Here is a 19,363-nt window from a genome sequence, read left to right on the forward strand (position 1 = left end):
GTAGTCCCATGGGTCCATAAAGAGGTATCATGATAAGCAGGTTTATATTTCATGAGAACGATTTTTGCCGCATTACATACTTCTTATATTAGACAAGGAAAAATGCCCTCGATAACTATGTTAAAAAAATTCTATAGCAAAGCGCAATTATTTGGTTGGAGAGATAATTATCCACAAATCGATAACTAGATGTTCAACAAGTTCTTGTCGAAAACGGTGTAAATTTAACAACATTTGCAAAAATTAGGAAAGAGTATTTCAGCTATTTACGACACTATTTCTCCTCAATTAAAAGCAAAAAGGGACCGTCTGATAATCTTCTCAGATTAAAACTCAATTTAAAATGAACAGGACTTGCCACCAGATTTTAAATCATAGATATGTTGCTCACACACATATCAAATCAGGCGGCAGTTTTGCCAACGCCTTTCAGAGACGCGAGTGCAATAAAGACACCGCATTCACAAGATTAAAATAAATTGCTTCGCCCTGTTGATTCAGAAAACACGAAAAATAAACTAGACGTGTTATGTATCATTGAAACCACTTCAGCAACCAAGAAAAGGCCAGGGGCCGATTCAATCGAACTGAGGCAATCTTTTACCCGCGCAGAGCAGATGGAAAACGCGATATTGTCTCATCCGTATAGCTTTGGACCAAAAATCTAAAAATGATGAGACATTATTTCCTAGGCTAAACTTAATTCATTTAGCATCTGATAAAGGCGGCAAGCTCAAAGAAAGCGTTTATCATAAGTCTACGGATTGCAGACGATATTTATTTTTCGTGTGGTAGGCATTACCGACAAATATCTATATTTTGTGAGAGATTCATCCGGCTGCAAATTTTCCTATTTTCCAGCCTAGCCAACGATTAACGGCTAATGGTTTCCCAACGAGATTTAAAACCGCGCTGAAGCAATCGGGCGAAGTTTGGAAATGTACTTAATTCAGAGGCAGGGGCCGTGTCATGCCCGCATGTCTCAGGCCCCCCGAAATCGACCACTTGTAACAACTGTGTATCAACTGACATAAAAACCCTGTGCGCCTGACTTCCACACGCGCATCTATGGAATATCGATTACGCGAACCGTGCATGACATAAACAGTCGCCGTTTGATCTAAAAACACATGTAACAGTGGCGGAAATCAAATTGTTAATCAGCAGTTGCTGCTGCTGCTTCAGAGAATCGGGAACATGTACACAAGAAGCTTCGGGTATGGTAGCCAAAGCTATGGCCATTACAACCCTCAGTACCACATTCCACAGCAAAACTCACCGCACCATCCATCGTATCAACCGTACATTTATAACGCTCCCCGTTACGGATTTAACGCGTTCACTCGCGCCAACCCAGCTCCGTTCAACCACATTTCACCATCACCTTCGGCGATTCATTACCCAGGAGAATCGCGCATGCCAGACCTTGCAGGTCCAAGACAAAGCTACGAAGCGCACTGCCATTACTACTCGCCTCCTTCCCTTCATCCGCAGCCTGTTACTCACCCGCCAGAGCCAGCGAATCAGAGAGAGAAGGAAGCAGACAACGGCTTAAACGAAGGAAGCGCCAGCGAGAAATTAGCGGAGAATTGCTACCCAGGTAAATGAGCGGAGGTGGTTTAATTTGTAATTGCAGTTTTGTGCTTAGCACCCTATAAAGTGCAGTCAGTGTGTAACGCCAGATTATGGGCTTAAGGATACGATTATTGTCTTAGAAGATACATGATTTTGATTGCTGTAGATTGCTCATCATATTATAGTTAAGAGTGTATTATAACTGCATTTTCCCTAATGTTACTTGATTGAAATTTGATGGAAGTTTCGCGGATTTCCCGGTTCATATAAAATCACTCAATTCAGCAACGAAACCAAGTGGCGAATCGGTCCTCAATCAGTATTTGGACCAATTAGTTTAAACTCTCTTTAAAGGAAGAGAACAGGCCATTGCTTGCGGTAGTATCTTTAATTTGTTCGATGCGGTCAGTGTGGTGAAAGGTGATTCTTCGGACGGCCGCCTACATTGTAGCCTTGCTTGCTCCACTAAAACAAGAACTCGAGAGCAAACTTCAGGTGCAACAACTCAGAAAGCTCTAAAAGCTGATAAAGACATGACTTATACCTTACACTAATCCCCACTCTTACATGGATTTCTTTCTGCATTGTACTGCGGTAAGTCTTAACATGCCTTATTATCAGTTCTCATATTGATAACCAGAAGTTGTAACCAGAAGTTGGCTCTTAAGTGGTGAATCCGTCAAGACTGATAACATAATACTTCCCAAAGGAGAGTTATAGTATCTTCCTTCTCCCATCTATCTTCGATCCTAGATATGTATCAAACCCGAGTTTTCTCTTGGAAGAGACTGCAAACGATCCGACTTGAATTGAATAATGTGCTACTATGGATTGGGTGGTAATTTTGTCCCTACGGGAATATTTATCACTAGAAGATCAGTCATTTTAATCATACTGTGTGCTAATTTTCTGCGAATACTAAGTAAATTTGTCATTAAAGGACTGTGATAGAGAGACTTAAGACGGCAAATTCAAGCCTATGTTTTAATCCAAAAACAATATGGTAAAATCAACTTCCTCGTCGATTGAATTTTACTGCAATTTAAAAGAGTTCCTCTCTCAAAAAAGTCTGTATGGTATTTATTGGTTATTAAAGTTGCCCACGATTTTTGCCAAACGAGTGTTTTGAGATGTAAGAATCTGCTAAACGTTGGCCAGCATCGAGTTCTCATTAGGTTTACCTCCAACTGTCAACTTAAAAGAGAAAGAAACCTTATAAGTCAGTTAGGGTAAAGTATGATTAATAAGATAATTGCTTTGAGATAAAAGAGAACTTAGTTAGAAAGTGTTTCCAATGATTTTATTACAGAGCCCGGTTCAATTTCGGGTTATATGCATGTAGAACGTATGATGATGAAAAAACAAAACAAAAATAAAACTGAGAAGAAAGCTTTCATCGGCTCTAGAAATTGCATGAAATGCTGAAGACAATTCGAACATTGAAGTTTGAAACCCTCAGCGATATAGGCCGACTCCAGTGCGTTTGCAGTAATGTAATGACTTTTTTCTCAAAATTGTTTCATTGTTAATTATAAGTAACAAAAGGTTGCACGATCATTGATCACCCTGAAGCTAAGTTTCAGTCAATTCCATGTACTGATAACATTTTAATCTTGAATTAATGAAGCACAAGGGTGTACCCTCTCTTGAAATGTTAACGATGAGGCGAAGCGATTCACCATCGCAAAATAATTACCCTTAAATCACGTGTAACGGATTAACGATTTAAATCTCACATATCTACAATCACGGACTCAATAAGCGCAAGACTAAGGGTTTTACAAAAACTTGACAGCCAGGCAGATTTGTTTGAAACTCGTTTTTTAAACAAGGTCCACGATCCTCGACGCGTCTTGGGCCATTTGCAAGCCCGGCGGTAACCATGGTGTTATTGAAATTGAAATAAATGTGGATCGGTCACATTTTCGGCGGAGACATCAAAGGAAGAGAACCGGTGTGGGACAGCAGGTCACATTTTTATTGCCAAAACATTTGGCAAAGAACATCTGAAAATTCGCTTTTCTAGAAATAGAAATGCATGGGCGCTGTATGCTTAAGGCATGTGTCGAAACACATCCAGAGATATATAGACTGGTTTCCTTCTTGGCTCGTTGATGTACCGGGTATTTTGATATTCTAGTTTTTGGCCGATCTAAGACTCCACGAAAAAGGAACGAGCATAATATATACCGTCTTATGTCTAATACTTAACTCGAGTGGCCACTGAAAATTTGGTTTCGATAAACAAGTAAATACTGTCCTTCAAAACAGTCATTTTCTAGAGTAAGGAATGCGTTCCAGTTTAAAAGGATTCGTACATATTTGCTATCAACACGAATATTCGGGGTAAAATAAATCAAAGTTGTTGAGTTTGTGAAGAGGATAGCTCGACTCTGAGTACTTTTCAATAGATCTCGATCACCACCCGGGTTTTCGAGAAATTATAAACGCTGGGGTTAGGACTGTGTTGGAATAAGGAGAAGAAGAACCACACGTCGCATCTTCATTCACGCTCGACGCTCTTGAAAAACCTTAGAAACGATTAAAAAAACTGTGAAATGGCAGTAGTTCAAATTGTAGTAAAAACTGTTAAATTCGATATTTATTTCAGTTGTCCACCATATAAAGAACCACCCAGGTTTCCACGTCTCGGTGACTTGAAAAGCAATCAAATTGGAACACTCTGTTGTAGAGCCAGTTACATAGAGAGAACTAAATATATAGAGGATGTATGGTAGACTTAACGATTTAATGGACCACCATGTACCAAAACAGATTTCTTCATTTACTTATATTTTTCTTTTAAAAAGCGAATGGGTTTCGACTTTTTACAGCCTGATTTCATTATTTGATTAAAAATGTGGGTAGGTCTTTTTTTCGCCGAAGAAAGAGAAAGTAGACAGTGGCAAATTTCAATGGTAGTCGCTCTCATCTTTAACTACTGGCGTTAGCATTTGTTTGACAGAGCTTTGTAAAAACAAAGTTTGCTCTTGAGTTGCGAATACTTTGCTTCCGTAACGATTTCAACGTGTTTCCAGAGACATCTACGGACACTAATTCGTTAACTGATCTGGCCAATGAAAGACAACTAAATTCGCCGACAAAGCGATGAATTAATACCAGCTGCCAGAGACAAGCCTTACGTGTGTAGATATCGATGCACAGGCCTCATAATGTGGCACAGAGAGTCTGTATATTTGATTAATTAATGATAATGATTTTTCGTTGCGGGGAACGAAGAAGCTTCCATGCATTTGGCTGTTTATCGTAACGCTTCAGAGAAAGTAAATTCCTTGTCCTCTCGTAATTACCAGCCAGGAGGCCAACTGTTATAATTTTGATCTTTATTAATCAGTTCTGTTGCTTTTACTTTAAGTACTTTATTATCAAAGCGGATAATACTAAAGTTATGCGATCCATATGTTCATAAGCAGTACCTGAAATACCAACCAAAACAAGCCTTAGTTCTACAGAATGGTTGAATGTTTAGCTAATTTCCAAGACAGATAAATACCCATATGTCTCGAGAACGCAATAACAAAATTCAATGGAAAACATCACACAGAATCAAACACAGTATTCCGACTTTCCATCCACTGTTCATTAAGTCTCTAGTTCTCTTCAATTCTCGTGGAGAAAATAAAGAGAGCAAATTTCAAGGAAGGTTTAAATACTACTTTTTGATTGTCATGTCTTTGAACGAATTCAGTGTTACGAATTGTTAACGAACTGTTCAGTCCTTATAGGTGCCAAAACGCAAGGCTAATGACGAAATTCGACTGAATTCCTTCGAGACTTTTCTCTTAAATCTCGGTAAGGATGATGAGACAAGAAAAAACAAAAACAAAAATCTGAAATCGAACGTTCTTCTAAACTGAACTATTTCTCTTTTAGATACAAAATGCAAACACTGCTATCCATAACATAAGTCCAAAAATAATCCAAAAATGTGTTCGACTGAGTGAGTTTCATCCTTGTGCATGGCATTCTGTTCAGTCTTTCAGAAAGACCAATCTAAAGTAGATACTCAAATAGCTAAGAAACTTTAATAATGTTCTAAACGAATGCTTTCATCAATGAAGAAATACTACCAAAAGCTGCAATGGGACACAAGCCCTACGACAACACAAGAAACTACGACTATATGTTTTTGCGTTAAAGATTTCCCTTAGAAATTGCAGCATGGAAATCTCCAATTTTATAACAGTACATTCTTTTGTCCACAGTTGATGAAGTTGATGACGATGAAGACGAAGAAGAGGAAAAATCCGAGAAACCCAAGGGCAAGAAACGAAAAGAAAGGACAGCTTTTACAACACATCAACTACGTGAACTGGAAAACGAATTTGTGCGAAATAACTATCTCACTAGACTGCGAAGGTACGAGATAGCTGTAAGTCTGGACTTATCAGAAAGACAAGTGAAGGTTTGGTTTCAGAATAGGAGAATGAAATGGAAAAGGGTCAAAGGAGAGAAGAAACCGGAGAAGAAATCACCGTTTCAGATAATGCAGCTTGAAAAGGAAAGATTGCAGCAAGAATCCTGTACGTAGCGTATAAGCTAAGCTCCAAATTACAATCTGTTTTATCAGCGTGTTGGTGACATAGCTGGTAATTAGACGAAAAGTCCAAGGCTAACAGCTACAGCACTAATATTCAGTCTGCTTTTTTGTTTTGTTTTTTCCTGGCAAATCTCAACTTTTTTAGTACCCTAGTGCAGAGTTTCTCTGCTTCTTTTTTTCCTATAACGAGAGAAAAACGAAGAAAAAGCCCTCTAGGTCCTAGCAAAAGATCGCATTATTTACTTTTCGAGACTGAAGATCAGTACGGTCTAAAACAGTTAGTTCGTTTTTTCTTTTTTAATATCAAACGCATTTTTGACAACTCCAAATTAAATAAATTATACATTTCTTGACGTAGAATGTTTACAGTTTAGAGATGTCTTGTCAATTTCACTGCATGTAAGACCTGAGGGCTTACATACATGCAGCGCATTCGTCTCAACAAGGATGTGTAGATCTGCTGTGATATTTCCTTGGCACTCTAAGAACCGTCAGCAGTAACAAGCCATGTGTATAATAAATTCTCAGAAACAAATGTAAACAACGCAGTGTTTATACTATAGGTTGTTAGGGGCAATGTATCTATATCCCGGTCCGTTCATCGTGCCATAAGTCGTAAAATGACCTTGTCTGGGTCAGACTACAGTTCAGTGTTTGAATAACTCCACACCACCGTGAGGTTACGTTGTTTCAAATTAAGCAAGCGTATTTTCCAGTGTGAAGACTGAAGTATAACGACCACCCTAAGCAAGTTATAACGATCTTTATTTTATTAGTAATACAGACAATTCATGCAATTTCCACTTTTATTTGCAAAAAATAACTTTCATGTTGATGGCGTCATAACCAACATAAAAATTACCAGAGCCAGTAAAGACAGTGTTTGAAGAAAATTAGCTAAAATCAATATCAGGAACTAGCCTCGAGCAATCAAGTACTCCTATTAAAGAGTGATAGCTTTCTTTAAAATGTTAATTAATCTGTTAGCTTATTATGTTATATGACTCCTTTCATAGTAAAGACATAGATAATATTGTCAACCAATGCCACTGAGCTACGCAGTGCTCACATAACTGAGATGACAACGTCCGACCTTTCCTAAAATAGTAAGTTAATAGCCTTAATTTCAAAGGCCAGGTCACACTATTTTGGGCAGTTTTTCAAATATTCAAAACAACTGCATACCAAGCAAGGTTTTTCTAAGTAAACATGATTTCTGTCCCAGTTGTTTGGTAAGGCATGAGCATGTCCTGTGACTTAATTTCTGTTTGTATTCGATTCGGCTATTCAACAATTTAAAGCCATTATTTAAAGGTGTGAGTCAAGTTTATTTGACACCGAATCTTCCCTCCCCACCCCCTCCCCCCCACCCCACCGAAAAAATTGGTAGATGTGGTTTGTGAATTTATTAAATAAAAGCAGTTTAGAAATTATTTTTGCTATTAGCTTAGCAAACAGCTAAATCTTTACGATTAAGAGATCCGGAAATAGGCAAGTCCAGCAGTCATTTGATTTTACATTGCGCGGTCCTAAACATCCAAGTTCTTTTTTAAAAAATTAGAGCTCTAATTAACCCCCTTTGGGACCATGTTTTTTGTTATATATGTACAGTTCATGGAAAAGTTTATATCTCTGATGTAAATAACAAATAACATTATGTAAATTAGAATTTGTACACAAATATAAGCTATGCATGTGTGTCTGTCTTGGCTAAGAGTGATAAATAATTGTAAAAATTTACTTCATTTGTAAATAAAAACGTAATATCCAATGGCAGTGACTGCTATTTAATTTAAGAATTTGATTATTCGCTCTCGATTTCTATCGCGTGATAGTTGACGAGGGCGCACTTCAAGTCAACCTTCGCGCGATAGAAATAGAGAGCGAATATCCTAATTGTTTCAGTATAAATCTACTGGTCGTTCAAAACGTTATCTAAATCCTCTTCACAGACACTTCGAAAACGCCAAGAAGCGGCCGTCATTTTGTCAACAAGGGCACACTGCTACGTTACTCACTATCTATTACAGAATAGATAGTGAGTAGCGTAGCCAATCAGAGAACAGCTTTCGTGATAGATCGCCGGTGGATTTATACTAAATTGAGTTAGAAACTTGCCTTGAGACTTTCCAGCGGATAGATTTTAGAAACAAGCTCACAAACTCATTGCCGTCACCACCTTCGCACTCTTGCAATGATGAGAAGAGATGCAAAAACTGGAAGGAATGATGCTAGTAAAAAGTGCCTTACCCTACCACTCTTGATTCTCCTCCTCTGTTGTAGCATGAGTTTCCGCAACTTCACTGGTAGCTTTGCTTTCAGTATCCTAGCATTTAGCTACTGCATTTGAGATTTGCCCATTACTTCAGTGAGCTTGATCAAATCTGGACTCAGTTTTGATTATGACGACAGCCGCGGAGCGTAACCCTTGTCTCCTTATTGCCGTCTCGTTTGAATCGTAGAGACGAATTTTTCAGCTATGCAATTACTTCGGATCTCCCTTCGATTGAGAAGCTGCCTTGTGCGTCGTATTTTGAACTCTCCTTAAGGTGTTAGGAAATGTGATGAAATGGTCCCTCTTGTGTTTCATATGTAACGTAATAATAATGTGCAGAGCAAATTTGCATTCGAGATGAAGTGTCACAGTCAGGTTTCAGTCAGTCACCTCACGTTCTTTGCATTTGTTGTTGTTGTCAGAATTTCAGAAAGAAAGGGTTGATTATAAGTATAAGTATTAATCATAAGTTGAAAGCCTTGCTAACTCAGTGAGAAGTGACATCTATACCAAAACTCTCGCCGGCGTTCGTGCTTTTCTCAATGTATTGTCGAACCTATTGAAGCGAGAAAATACGTATATTCTATTTTCACCAAAGCGTACTTCTTGTGTCCGGAATACATGAATTATAATCGTGGTTTACAAAGAAGTGTCAAACGACACGCCCATTTTGGCTTCGGTCGCGGTAGGGAAAATTTGAATCGTCATCGTCCTCGATGAATGCTACCTTTAAGGTGCCCTCCACACTACAGTTAGGCAAACCGGGGGATTTTAAAAACACTGGCTGTGTCAGCATTTTAGTGTGAACGGTAAACATTTTGGAAACGGAACTTTTCGAAAACGATGACGTCACCATAATCATTTGATTTCCCTGTCGGAGTTTTCCTCAAGCACAAATCCAAAATGACGGGTGATTGTTACTTTTAAGCGTGTGTGCTAGCAAGTGAAACAGATTGCCCTACACTTGTACTGACGGACTCTCGCCGTATCAGATGAATACCATATTTGCGCCAACTGCAACGAAGTCAATGTGCTGTCATTTTCTACAAAGCAGGATCCGTGAGCCGCAAGAACTCGGTGAAGGCTCAACTTACAGATTGAACAATTGCTACTAAGCCAGAGAATGGACACTTATCCCAGAGATTATTTGTCAGTTTCAACATTTGCACTGGCCTACAGCAAATCTCGTTTAGAAATTTTTTTGGCTTCAGAAATAGGTGACTCCCCAATACAATAGATCTACGCTTTTTCCTAAACATTGGCTTCGCATACAGTATCGAAGCAGGTGCTTTTGAGGGCATGATATTTGTTTATCATCTCCCTTCGATGACTTTAGTGTCAAATATGTGATATCCCACTTTATTTCCAGTTGTGATGTTGTCTGGGATAAAATTAATGCAGATGGTTCTTTTTTTCTGACTTTCCCAGCTTAAACTCATATAAATACTTCTCATTTTGCCCAAATGTCTTTAAATCAAAGAATCTCTTTAAAAAAACTATGGATTTTACTGTAATCAAGTGTGCCCAACATATATAATTTTTCTTTACAAGTGTGGAAGTTTAACTTCTAGATCAAAACTGTCAATTTCCGCTAGCGAAAAAAAAACCAAATACACGAAATGATATCACGTTGAAAGAAAAAAATTGCTAGACTCTTAAATAGCTAACCCCTTTTAATGGATTTAATGAGACTTGCTTGCTGTCATAATGAGAGAAAACCGCCTTACATTGATGCGAGATTGTGTCGACAGGCAACAGAACGCGTTAACTTGATCATGAAAGTTTCAAATGAGATAAGAGCTGTGAGTTCTTCACCTTTCCATTAACAACTTTCATAGCTTAAATACTTTCGTTATTTAGTATAAAATATTCAAAATGTTGGGCAAAGAGCAAAGCATTTAATTCGACGTTCAGTACTTAAACGAACGAAGGTTAAAAGCAATCGCAAAATTGAAGGGTCTCTTTCCCGTTTGTCTTCATAAGAGGGCGCCGCAAGATACAGTTTATTGTCACACACCTTCGGCAATATGCTTAACTTGTACATATATTTGAAACTTTGTGGTCAAAATTCTCTAAAGAGTATTTAACTAAAATATGACTGTGCATGAGTGAACTAGGATAGAGCGAAAAATACATTGCCTTCATTTCAACTTGAATGAATGAGTTGCATGGAATAATATCGATCTGTATCAACGACCTAATCGGCAATTTGTTATGGAGCCATTACTCGAGTTTGCCAGTGGATCTGACCGAAAATTTTCTCTATATGCGCAAACGTAAGCCCAAAGACTTGTAGAAAACGAAATATTAAAACAAATGGTCTGGAAAAAGGTCTTACACTATATCAAAAACCTACACATTTCTCGCGAACAAATACTAAGACAGTTTTTTAAGGCTTGACTCTTTTTCCTGTGTCAAGCGGGCCTTCATTTAGATTACTAGTAATGAACTTCGTTGATTAAACTAACAAAAGACGTTTTGCGTTTCCTGTACGGGACAGATGTAAATTGGAAAAATTCTTTCCCCGGCAGAAAGATATTGAATTCAGTCAAGGATATCAGAAAATACCGGAAATCTTTTTATTTGTTCCAAAGTCAATCCACTTAATTTTAATCAATGATAACAGGAAAATCAAATGAAAGGCAATTTACAGAGTATCGATTTCAAGAGATCTTTGCTAAACGGTAGGACAAAATTATGACACCTGCTCTCAGGGTTTTCTTCCTTTATCATCTCCAAAAAATCGTTTGCGAAGTTAGTAACTCAGTGTCCAAGAGTATAGTTTCAAAATACAAGGAAATAAATAGTCAAGTTTAGTCGTTTTACGAATTTGTGATTGACAGCTAAGGAAACAAGCACATCGACATTGAGTGGTTTTCTTTACCTTTCAAGAACGAGAAAACACAAAAGGGGAAGGAGTTGTCAACTGTTTTTAAGCTGCAAGAATAGAAACTTGCTTTCAAAATGGTCTACTCTTTCTTATTTTAGACGCCGTTTAGGTCAATACAAGGAATTGACTGTCACTTGTGAAATTTTACCCTCCAAAAAATTTTATCGCCTATGATCGGTTCAAACTTTACAAAACTAAGTCCTTTTGAATACTAGAGTAAATAACAAGTTCTAAAAATTCAATTGATCATGATTTTTCTGAACTCTACTCCTTTATGCTTAGTTTTGTCATTCTTCAGTGAAGAGCGAATCATAAACATCTCTCAAACAGAATATTTTCGAGACTCTAAACAACGTTGAGCTCTCCACGTGTTCGCGAATTTTCTAATTCAATGATATATCCGACATTTTATTATCATAATTAGGTCGCCTTCGTTATAAAACCAAATATAAAACGAGACAAAGAGAAATTACCCCGCTTAAAATAACCAAATTTTTAGTGACTTTTACGGCTGAGAAAACCAACATGTTCAATTAGTTCCAAATTGGTTCCAACCTAGCTAGAAAGCCAGCACGTATTATTTACTAACCAAATCAAATCAGAAAAAACAGTTCATTTTCCGCGGCACATGTGAAAAGGAAAAATTGAACCGCCATTGTTCGGGTGTTCCGGAACTAAAACAACAGAAAGGAAGGTAATATTTGAATTCGAGGTCCATCCTTTTTGTTTAGCAGATGGATGGGCTTAAAAACGTGGGTTAGAATGCTTTAAAGCCTCACTGTTGAATTCTTCCAGAAAGTGTACATGCGACTGGAAGAAGCGGATTCCGCGTCTGACTGATTCACTCGCAAACATATTCCAGGTATGTCTGAGATTCTTATCACGTACAAACTTGAAACTTTATTTCATTAATTTAGGCAAACTAATGAAGTGTTTCTATAGAGTGAATGTTGACTAACGAACAAATACTACACTTCTCTTGTGTATGAGTCATGGGATTTATTCGATACCCTAAGTAATTCAGTTGAGGCTGTTGCCGACACAATTGTTACCGAAATTAAATAGACGCGTAACCTGTATGAAAGATTAGCACGTTCACTTTACGGAGAGAGAAGTCTTTTCTCAAACTTCATAGCGCACACAACGCGTTATCTAAGCAAAAGCCATAGACGGAAGTAACAAATTTCCTGATTATTATCATTGCACCTAAAGGAGATTTGCGCCACAAGGAGGTACCTGAGGCAGCGTCCAGACTACACCGGAGAATTTTGAAAACGCGACTTCATTTCTACGGTTAGGTCGACCGTCCACACTAATCCGTCAAGAAAACGGAACTCTTCGAAAACGCTTTTCAAACCGGAGAGATTTGAAAACGCCGGCTCTTTGTTTTCTTGAGGACGGAAAACATTTTGGAAATGGAGCTTGTCGAAAACGATGGCGTCGTGATAGTCGTGTGATTTACCTAAGCGAGTTTTACTCAAACACAAATCCAAAATGACCGGTGATTGTTGCGCTTTTAAATTCCTCTTGCGCTTGTACAGTGTGGACGAAAAACATTTAATGCGTTTTCAGATTGAAGCATCCGTTTTCAAATTCCTCCAGCGGAGTGTGGACGTAGCCTGAGAATTGAGAGTAGCAAAATGACAGCGACGGAGTTAGTGGCTAGCAATAAGTGTTTTACTCGAGGAAAGTCCATCACTGATCGTTTGAACAGAGTGTTTACATTTCCCATTGAAGCGTTTTCTGGTAAAATCTTCAGCATTGTGTCTTGGCTTTACACGTCTCACAAGATTTACACACAACATAGACACGAAAAATTATCGGTACAAGTTTGTTAATAAATAGGAAAAAAGCTACTTATTCTAATCTGGTTACAAAATCAGTATAATTGCGGTATAGTACACTGTCCCACACCTTCTAACATCTATGGTGGTTACAGTTGATCCAGTTGTCGATGTCAAACAGGAGGGAGGGGGCGTCTCAACCTCGTTCCCAGGGTCCTCTCTCTTCCTCCCTCGAGAAAGTACCCTGGTTGCGACTGGTCACGTTTCTACGTATGTCAACCAAAGCCGCAGAGAGCGTGGGTCCTCAACTTAGATTTAGTCAACACTGTCTAGGGAGGTAAATGTTGCGCCGCTATACAGACGTTATTTATTTTGAAGGTGAAGCAAGTTGTTTGTCAGGGTGATGGACAAAACACTGACCCCTAGTCCATGGACTACTCTAATGGACTACCCAAATGGACTACCTGAAATGGACTACCCCTAAAAAATACTACTTCAGATGAGTGGTATGTTAAGAAGCTGCGATTATATACTTACACTGCACGGAGGATGCTATTCTTTTCATTCCGCATCGCCTTCAGCCGCCATTTTGAATAACTATACTGAATAAAACAATCGCTGAACAGAAAACGCGTAGATTCAAGCCACTCGAAGTGTCAGCAGAACATGCCAGTATGGAATTTCTTGCTGTCCCATAGCTTTATCCTCATTCCCATTTCTATTTCATTTTGATACACTCAGGAAAAAATCAGAAGACTAGCTGCTTTTGTGCCATAATTTTCGGCACAAAACAAGCAAAACAAATCATGAGTAACATTCTGAAGATCATTTCGTCTGTTCGAGAAAGACTGAGCTACTGAATCACGTGATTTGATTTGAGTCTACGCTTTTTGTGGACAGCGGTTGTTTTATTCAGTATAGTCATTCAAAATGGCGACTGAAGGCGATGCAGAACGAAAAGAAAAGCATCCTCCGTGCAGTGTAAGTATATAATCGCAGCTTCTTAACATACCACTCATCTGAAATAGTATTTTTTAGGGGTAGTACATTTTAGGTAGTCCATTTAGGTAGTCCATTAGGGTAGTCCATGGACTAGGAGTCAGTGTTTTGTCCATCACCATTGTAACCCAACACCTCCATATACTTTAAGGCTGGTTTTCACTAGAAGATAAGCACAAGCACAAGCATAAGCATAAGCACAAGTGAAAACAGCCGCGACATAAACATAAGCATAAGCAGAAACATAAGAAGAACGAACCCACTTATTTGTCTTGTGCAGTTTTCACTAGTGACGCGGTCGACATAAGCGTAAGCATAAGCACAAGAAAAACGGAACTGTTCGTTTCTCTTGTGCTTACGCTTATGCTTGTCCTTGTGCTTATGCTCTAGTGACAACCAGCCGAAACGCGAACGTTTTACGTTGACTTCTCTCGTCCCGTTTTCAAGATGGTGGTCCCGCCACTTACCCGCAACAAAATTCAACAAGAATACACGATAACGCGCGCACAAAACTAAAACAGATAAAGCACACAGACAAAAAGCAACAATAAACTGTACACACCTACACTCACTTAGCGAACAAAAGCGATAGTAGGCTTGTTTTTTTTTTTGTCTTTCTTAACCTCTGTTGCCCTTCTTCAATGGCGTAATCTGAATAGGCTACTCGAAGCGCTCGCTCGTGGTTATGTGACGTCACACTGGTAGCGATGAATCAATACCGGAAAACAATAGAGTCACCCCCTCCCTCCTGATGTCAAACGTTATCCTCCAGAGAAAGATTTTTTTGGGAGCGGTGAATAAGTTATTTCGGCTGCCAGCCCACTTTACCACTGAATGTATTTTTCTCAATTAAGTCTTAACTTGACATGACACAAAGTTTGGATGTCTTGTAATGCTCATTTAAGTTAAACGTTTTGAAACTTTTCCAAGCTAATTTTAAGGACATTGAACCTTTAACCTTCTTTTAACCAAACGTTTTACCCAAATTATGTGGGTAGAATTTTCAACTTATAACAAAATAATTATGCCTTTTTCTCACGTTATAGCTTTAACCTGTTTAAAGAATTATTAGTAAGAAAACTTCGTCGCCATGTTGTCATTGGTCAGAACATCACTCGTCCTAGTCCTTTTTCTGTTGGGTTTACTTTTGAGCGCCGCTGTTCCACCAGAAGAGTGGCTGCTAAGCAGATCTAAGTGGATTGAAGGCGTGAATAATGAGCAGAGTCTTGATGTACAGCGGTTTGATGAGAAGAACAAGGAGCTGAGTCCTGATGTACAGCGGTTTGACAAAGAATCTGTAAATGCTGAGCAGAGTGAGCAGAGTCCTAATGTACAGCGGTTTGACGAGGAAATCGTGAACAATGCGCCGGATCCTGATGTACAGCTGTTTGATGAGGGATACGTGAGCACTGAGCACAGTCCTGATGAAAAGCGGTTTGATGAGGAATCTTACTCAAGGTAGCTTTCATTGACTTTATGAATTCATACGTAAATAAAACACACATGAAGAAAACATCTAAAACGAAAATCGCGTGGGAAAAAGTCAGTGGCGTGAACGTACAATTTTATACCATACATTTCTAGTTAAAACAGTGTTTGTTTCCATTTCCATTTACATTAATGTAGATCTCAACAAAACTGAAACATTTCCTTCTTAATCCAGTCATTCAATGCGCAGTGTCATTGATGGGAGAGAATGAAAGGAGGAGAAAGTTGATTTTTATTCTTTATTTTGTTTAGCCCAAATAAAGTTCCAGCTGAGGTAGACCAGATCGCAGATGCGTTCGCTGATGGACCTTATTCAGAAAAGTCGCTGCCAGAGATTCTGCGGCGACAATTCCCTCATCGACCTCAGTGTCGCTTTGGCGGCTGTGGCAAATAAATGAGTGAGGTGGGACTTTGTGTTGGAGTGGCTTGACTGTTGTATGAAAATGAAATTCTGATCACCAGGTTATAATAAAAATCCAGTTTATTTTCATTTTATTTATCCACTCCATTCCTGTTTGTTTTCCGAAATGGCGTCTTCCTGACTGTCACCTCCTTACCCCATATATATTTTGACCCCTCAAAAATTGACAGCAACACCAACAAGAACTATAAAATAAAATGCGATTAACTCAAATTCATAATAAATTTGCTTGAGATAGGTAGGAACATTGTGCGATGTTGCGTTGTGTAGCCTCTAGTTCAAAACCTGGCCATAGCCTGTGAACGAGCCAGGCTCACGTTTTAGATATCAAACGCCGGCGAGACATCTTCGCGCCTCTGCCAATCTTCGGCTTTGGTCGGTGCGTGTGACTCAAACATGAGCCTGCTCACGGGTTAAGGCCAGCTTGAGATGTTACCGCTCGAAACAGTACATATTGTATGCAATATGAGGATGTATTTCATAAATTATATGAGGTTATGTTTCAAGTTATTGATTAAATAATGTGACTGCATTGGCTTTGTGGTAGTGGCATTGGCTCGTTCCCACGCAAGACACTTATCATTCATCATGCCTCTCTTCGATCAGTCGGTATAACTGGGTACATGCCAAAGAATTATTGGGGCAAAACTGATGAAAAGTTTCTAAAGAATCGCTAAGTTGTTCCAGCAAGTGAAACACCCTGTTGATCATCAACTCGAAGAAGTTGATAAGACGTAGCGAGGGGGCCAGTTCACAGATATATTAAGAGCAGCTTCGCCTAAATATCAACTAGACTTGGAAATAGCGAAAAAATCGAATTTCTTCAAACTCGCCCAGAATGAAGCCCTACGGGCACTAGTTACAAAAATATCGTTTTAAGTTCGATAAATCAAAAATTATTTTTTTCCGCAATTTTTTCGTTTCGATGCCCCAAATCGGCCAAAATCCATCGAAAATGAGCGGCATATTCGGAGGCTCGTAAACTCAAAAGCAAAAATCTTCATTACAAACTGATTGCACGTCGTATTTGTACTTCCTTTCTCGTCTATTTAGAGCTAAATAGATCGTGATTTGATTAGCACTTAAATATTTGACGAATTTTTTAAGTTAACGACCCAAGACAGCTTTACAAGAGGTCTACATTTAGCCTATTTTCAAATGCTAAAAAGGCGTTCTGGTACACGGCTTTTCCCAAAACGACTAGTTTGGTCTGAAAGAGCATTGTTTCTTCTTCAAATTAGTGAAATAAAATTTTTGGGTAAATAAAATCGCGAGCGCTGAGATAGCGAACTAAATGCAGCACTTCGTCCTGAAAACGTGACCTTTGACCCGAGGGTAACGAAACCGATTACTGCAAGAAAACCCGGAAGAAAAGCAAACGCTTCGTTATTTTGAAACAATTTCTAGTGATATCTCTCCGAAACCATGATTGCAAGAAACTATTTCCAGATATGAAATCTTGCAGGGTCAAAGAAGGAGCTAAAGGGCGCATTTTGACACAATAACTTTGTTTGCTGAGAATTGAAGTCAATGACCGTTAACGAATTCCAGTGAAATTTGCAAACTTGAAGTATGTTAGCCGATACTTACCTGAATATTTATATTTATAGAAGAGTCGTCTTCTAGGATTAACCTTCAAAAGAAGCTGGACCCCGATTGGGAAACCTCTAAAAGAAGAAATGTGTAATATTCCGTGACTTACCCGATGCTATAGATTCCATGCACATGCCAACCGCATGTTTGTCGTAAAATCAACTGAACTCCACTGATAGTTTCCATGGGCAACCCCAAAATAAACAATCCCCAAAAATGTAAAGTGAAATTGGCTGTCTTGATGAACAGTTAGAAGCTAGAGTCAAGTTCCATTACCTTTAAAAAGTGCTTGATTTTATTTGTTTGCGTCGACTTTGTTCACTACTCTCACGTTCGAATGCCGCGAATCGGTCACGCCAAAACGGTGCAGACCGTGCAGACTGCAGACACTTGTTTGGGCTTTTCATTGTGACTCCTTTTTTGGGGTCTAGTTACAAAATAGTGTTAAATATATCTGAAAGTTTGTCATTTATCCACAGGCTGCACAAGCGCAGTATTTGACTTTTGATTCAATAGACAAACGCGTACAAGACTTTGTATGGGAAACTTACTCAGTCTGTACGGTCTGCAGTGTTTTGGCATGACCGATACTACGAGGTATTCGAACGTGACAGTAACTACTGAGTGAACAAAGTAGAATCAAGCACTTTTAAAGGGTAATGGAACTTGACTCTAGCTTTTAACTGTTCATGAAGACAGCCAATTTCACTTTACATTTTTGGGGATTGTTTATTTTGGGGTTACCCATGGAAACTGTCAGGGGAGTTAAGTGAGTTTTACGACAAACATGCGGTCGGCATGTGCATGGAATTTAAGCTAATTTATAGCAGCGGGCAGGTCACGGAATATTAAACATTTCTTCTTTTAGAGGTTTCCAAATCTGGATCCAGCTTCTTTTGAAGGTTAATCCAAGAAGACGACTCTTCTATTTATATAAATATTCAGGTAAGTATCGGCTAACATGCGTCAAGTTTGCAAATTTCACTGGAATTCGTTAACGGTCATTGACTTCAATTCTCAGCAAACAAAGTTATTGTGTCAAAATGCGCCCTTTAGCTCCTTCTTTGACCCTGCAAGATTTCATATCTGGAAATAGTTTCTTGCAATCATGGTTTCGGAGAGATATCACTAGAAATTGTTTCAAAATAACGAAGCGTTTGCTTTTCTTCCGGGTTTTCTTGCAGTAATCGGTTTCGTTACCCTCGGGTCAAAGGTCACGTTTTCAGGACGAAGTGCTGCATTTAGTTCGCTATCTCAGCGCTCGCGATTTTATTTACCCAAAAATTTTATTTCACTAATTTGAAGAAGAAACAATGCTCTTTCAGACCAAACTAGTCGTTTTGGGAAAAGCCGTGTACCAGAACGCCTTTTTAGCATTTGAAAATAGGCTAAATGTAGACCTCTTGTAAAGCTGTCTTGGGTCGTTAACTTAAAAAATTCGTCAAATATTTAAGTGCTAATCAAATCACGATCTATTTAGCTCTAAATAGACGAGAAAGGAAGTACAAATACGACGTGCAATCAGTTTGTAATGAAGATTTTTGCTTTTGAGTTTACGAGCCTCCGAATATGCCGCTCATTTTCGATGGATTTTGGCCGATTTGGGGCATCGAAACGAAAAAATTGCGGAAAAAAATAATTTTTGATTTATCGAACTTAAAACGATATTTTTGTAACTAGTGCCCGTAGGGCTTCATTCTGGGCGAGTTTGAAGAAATTCGATTTTTTCGCTATTTCCAAGTCTAGTTGATATTTAGGCGAAGCTGCTCTTAAAACT

The 19,363-nt window shown here is 38.7% G+C and overlaps 4 protein-coding genes across 5 annotated transcripts in view; 3 read left to right on the top strand and 1 right to left on the bottom strand.

Annotated features, from left to right (window-relative positions):
- LOC145486221 (histamine H2 receptor-like) overlaps nt 1-19,363 on the top strand; it is a 126,128-nt gene that overhangs the window by 72,421 nt on the left and 34,344 nt on the right. The window lies entirely within an intron of this gene.
- LOC145487438 (uncharacterized) lies at nt 266-8,921 on the top strand. Its single transcript, XM_081466212.1, has 2 exons — nt 266-1,600; nt 5,802-8,921. Exons 1-2 carry the CDS (start codon nt 1,198-1,200, stop codon nt 6,125-6,127), a joined length of 729 nt encoding a protein of 242 aa, XP_081322338.1. The 5' UTR covers nt 266-1,197; the 3' UTR covers nt 6,128-8,921.
- Nucleotides 11,854-16,546, top strand: LOC145486233 (uncharacterized). Of its 2 annotated transcripts, XM_081464854.1 has the most exons (4): nt 11,854-11,995; nt 12,097-12,163; nt 15,131-15,542; nt 15,825-16,546. In XM_081464854.1, exons 3-4 carry the CDS (start codon nt 15,175-15,177, stop codon nt 15,964-15,966), a joined length of 510 nt encoding a protein of 169 aa, XP_081320980.1. In that variant the 5' UTR covers nt 11,854-11,995; nt 12,097-12,163; nt 15,131-15,174; the 3' UTR covers nt 15,967-16,546. The 2 variants fall into 2 exon arrangements, with proteins under 2 accessions (XP_081320980.1, XP_081320979.1); XM_081464853.1 differs by having other exon boundaries at nt 11,854-12,163.
- LOC145486223 (ataxin-7-like protein 3) overlaps nt 16,759-19,363 on the bottom strand; it is a 64,035-nt gene continuing 61,430 nt past the window's right edge. The window contains exon 15 of the mRNA XM_081464842.1: nt 16,759-19,361. The gene's annotated coding sequence lies outside the window, so the exon portion shown is untranslated. The remainder of the gene's footprint in view (nt 19,362-19,363) is intronic.

This window comes from Orbicella franksi, chromosome 5 (genome assembly GCF_964199315.1).
Source record: "Orbicella franksi chromosome 5, jaOrbFran1.1, whole genome shotgun sequence".
In the NCBI taxonomy this organism is placed as follows: domain Eukaryota; kingdom Metazoa; phylum Cnidaria; class Anthozoa; order Scleractinia; family Merulinidae; genus Orbicella; species Orbicella franksi.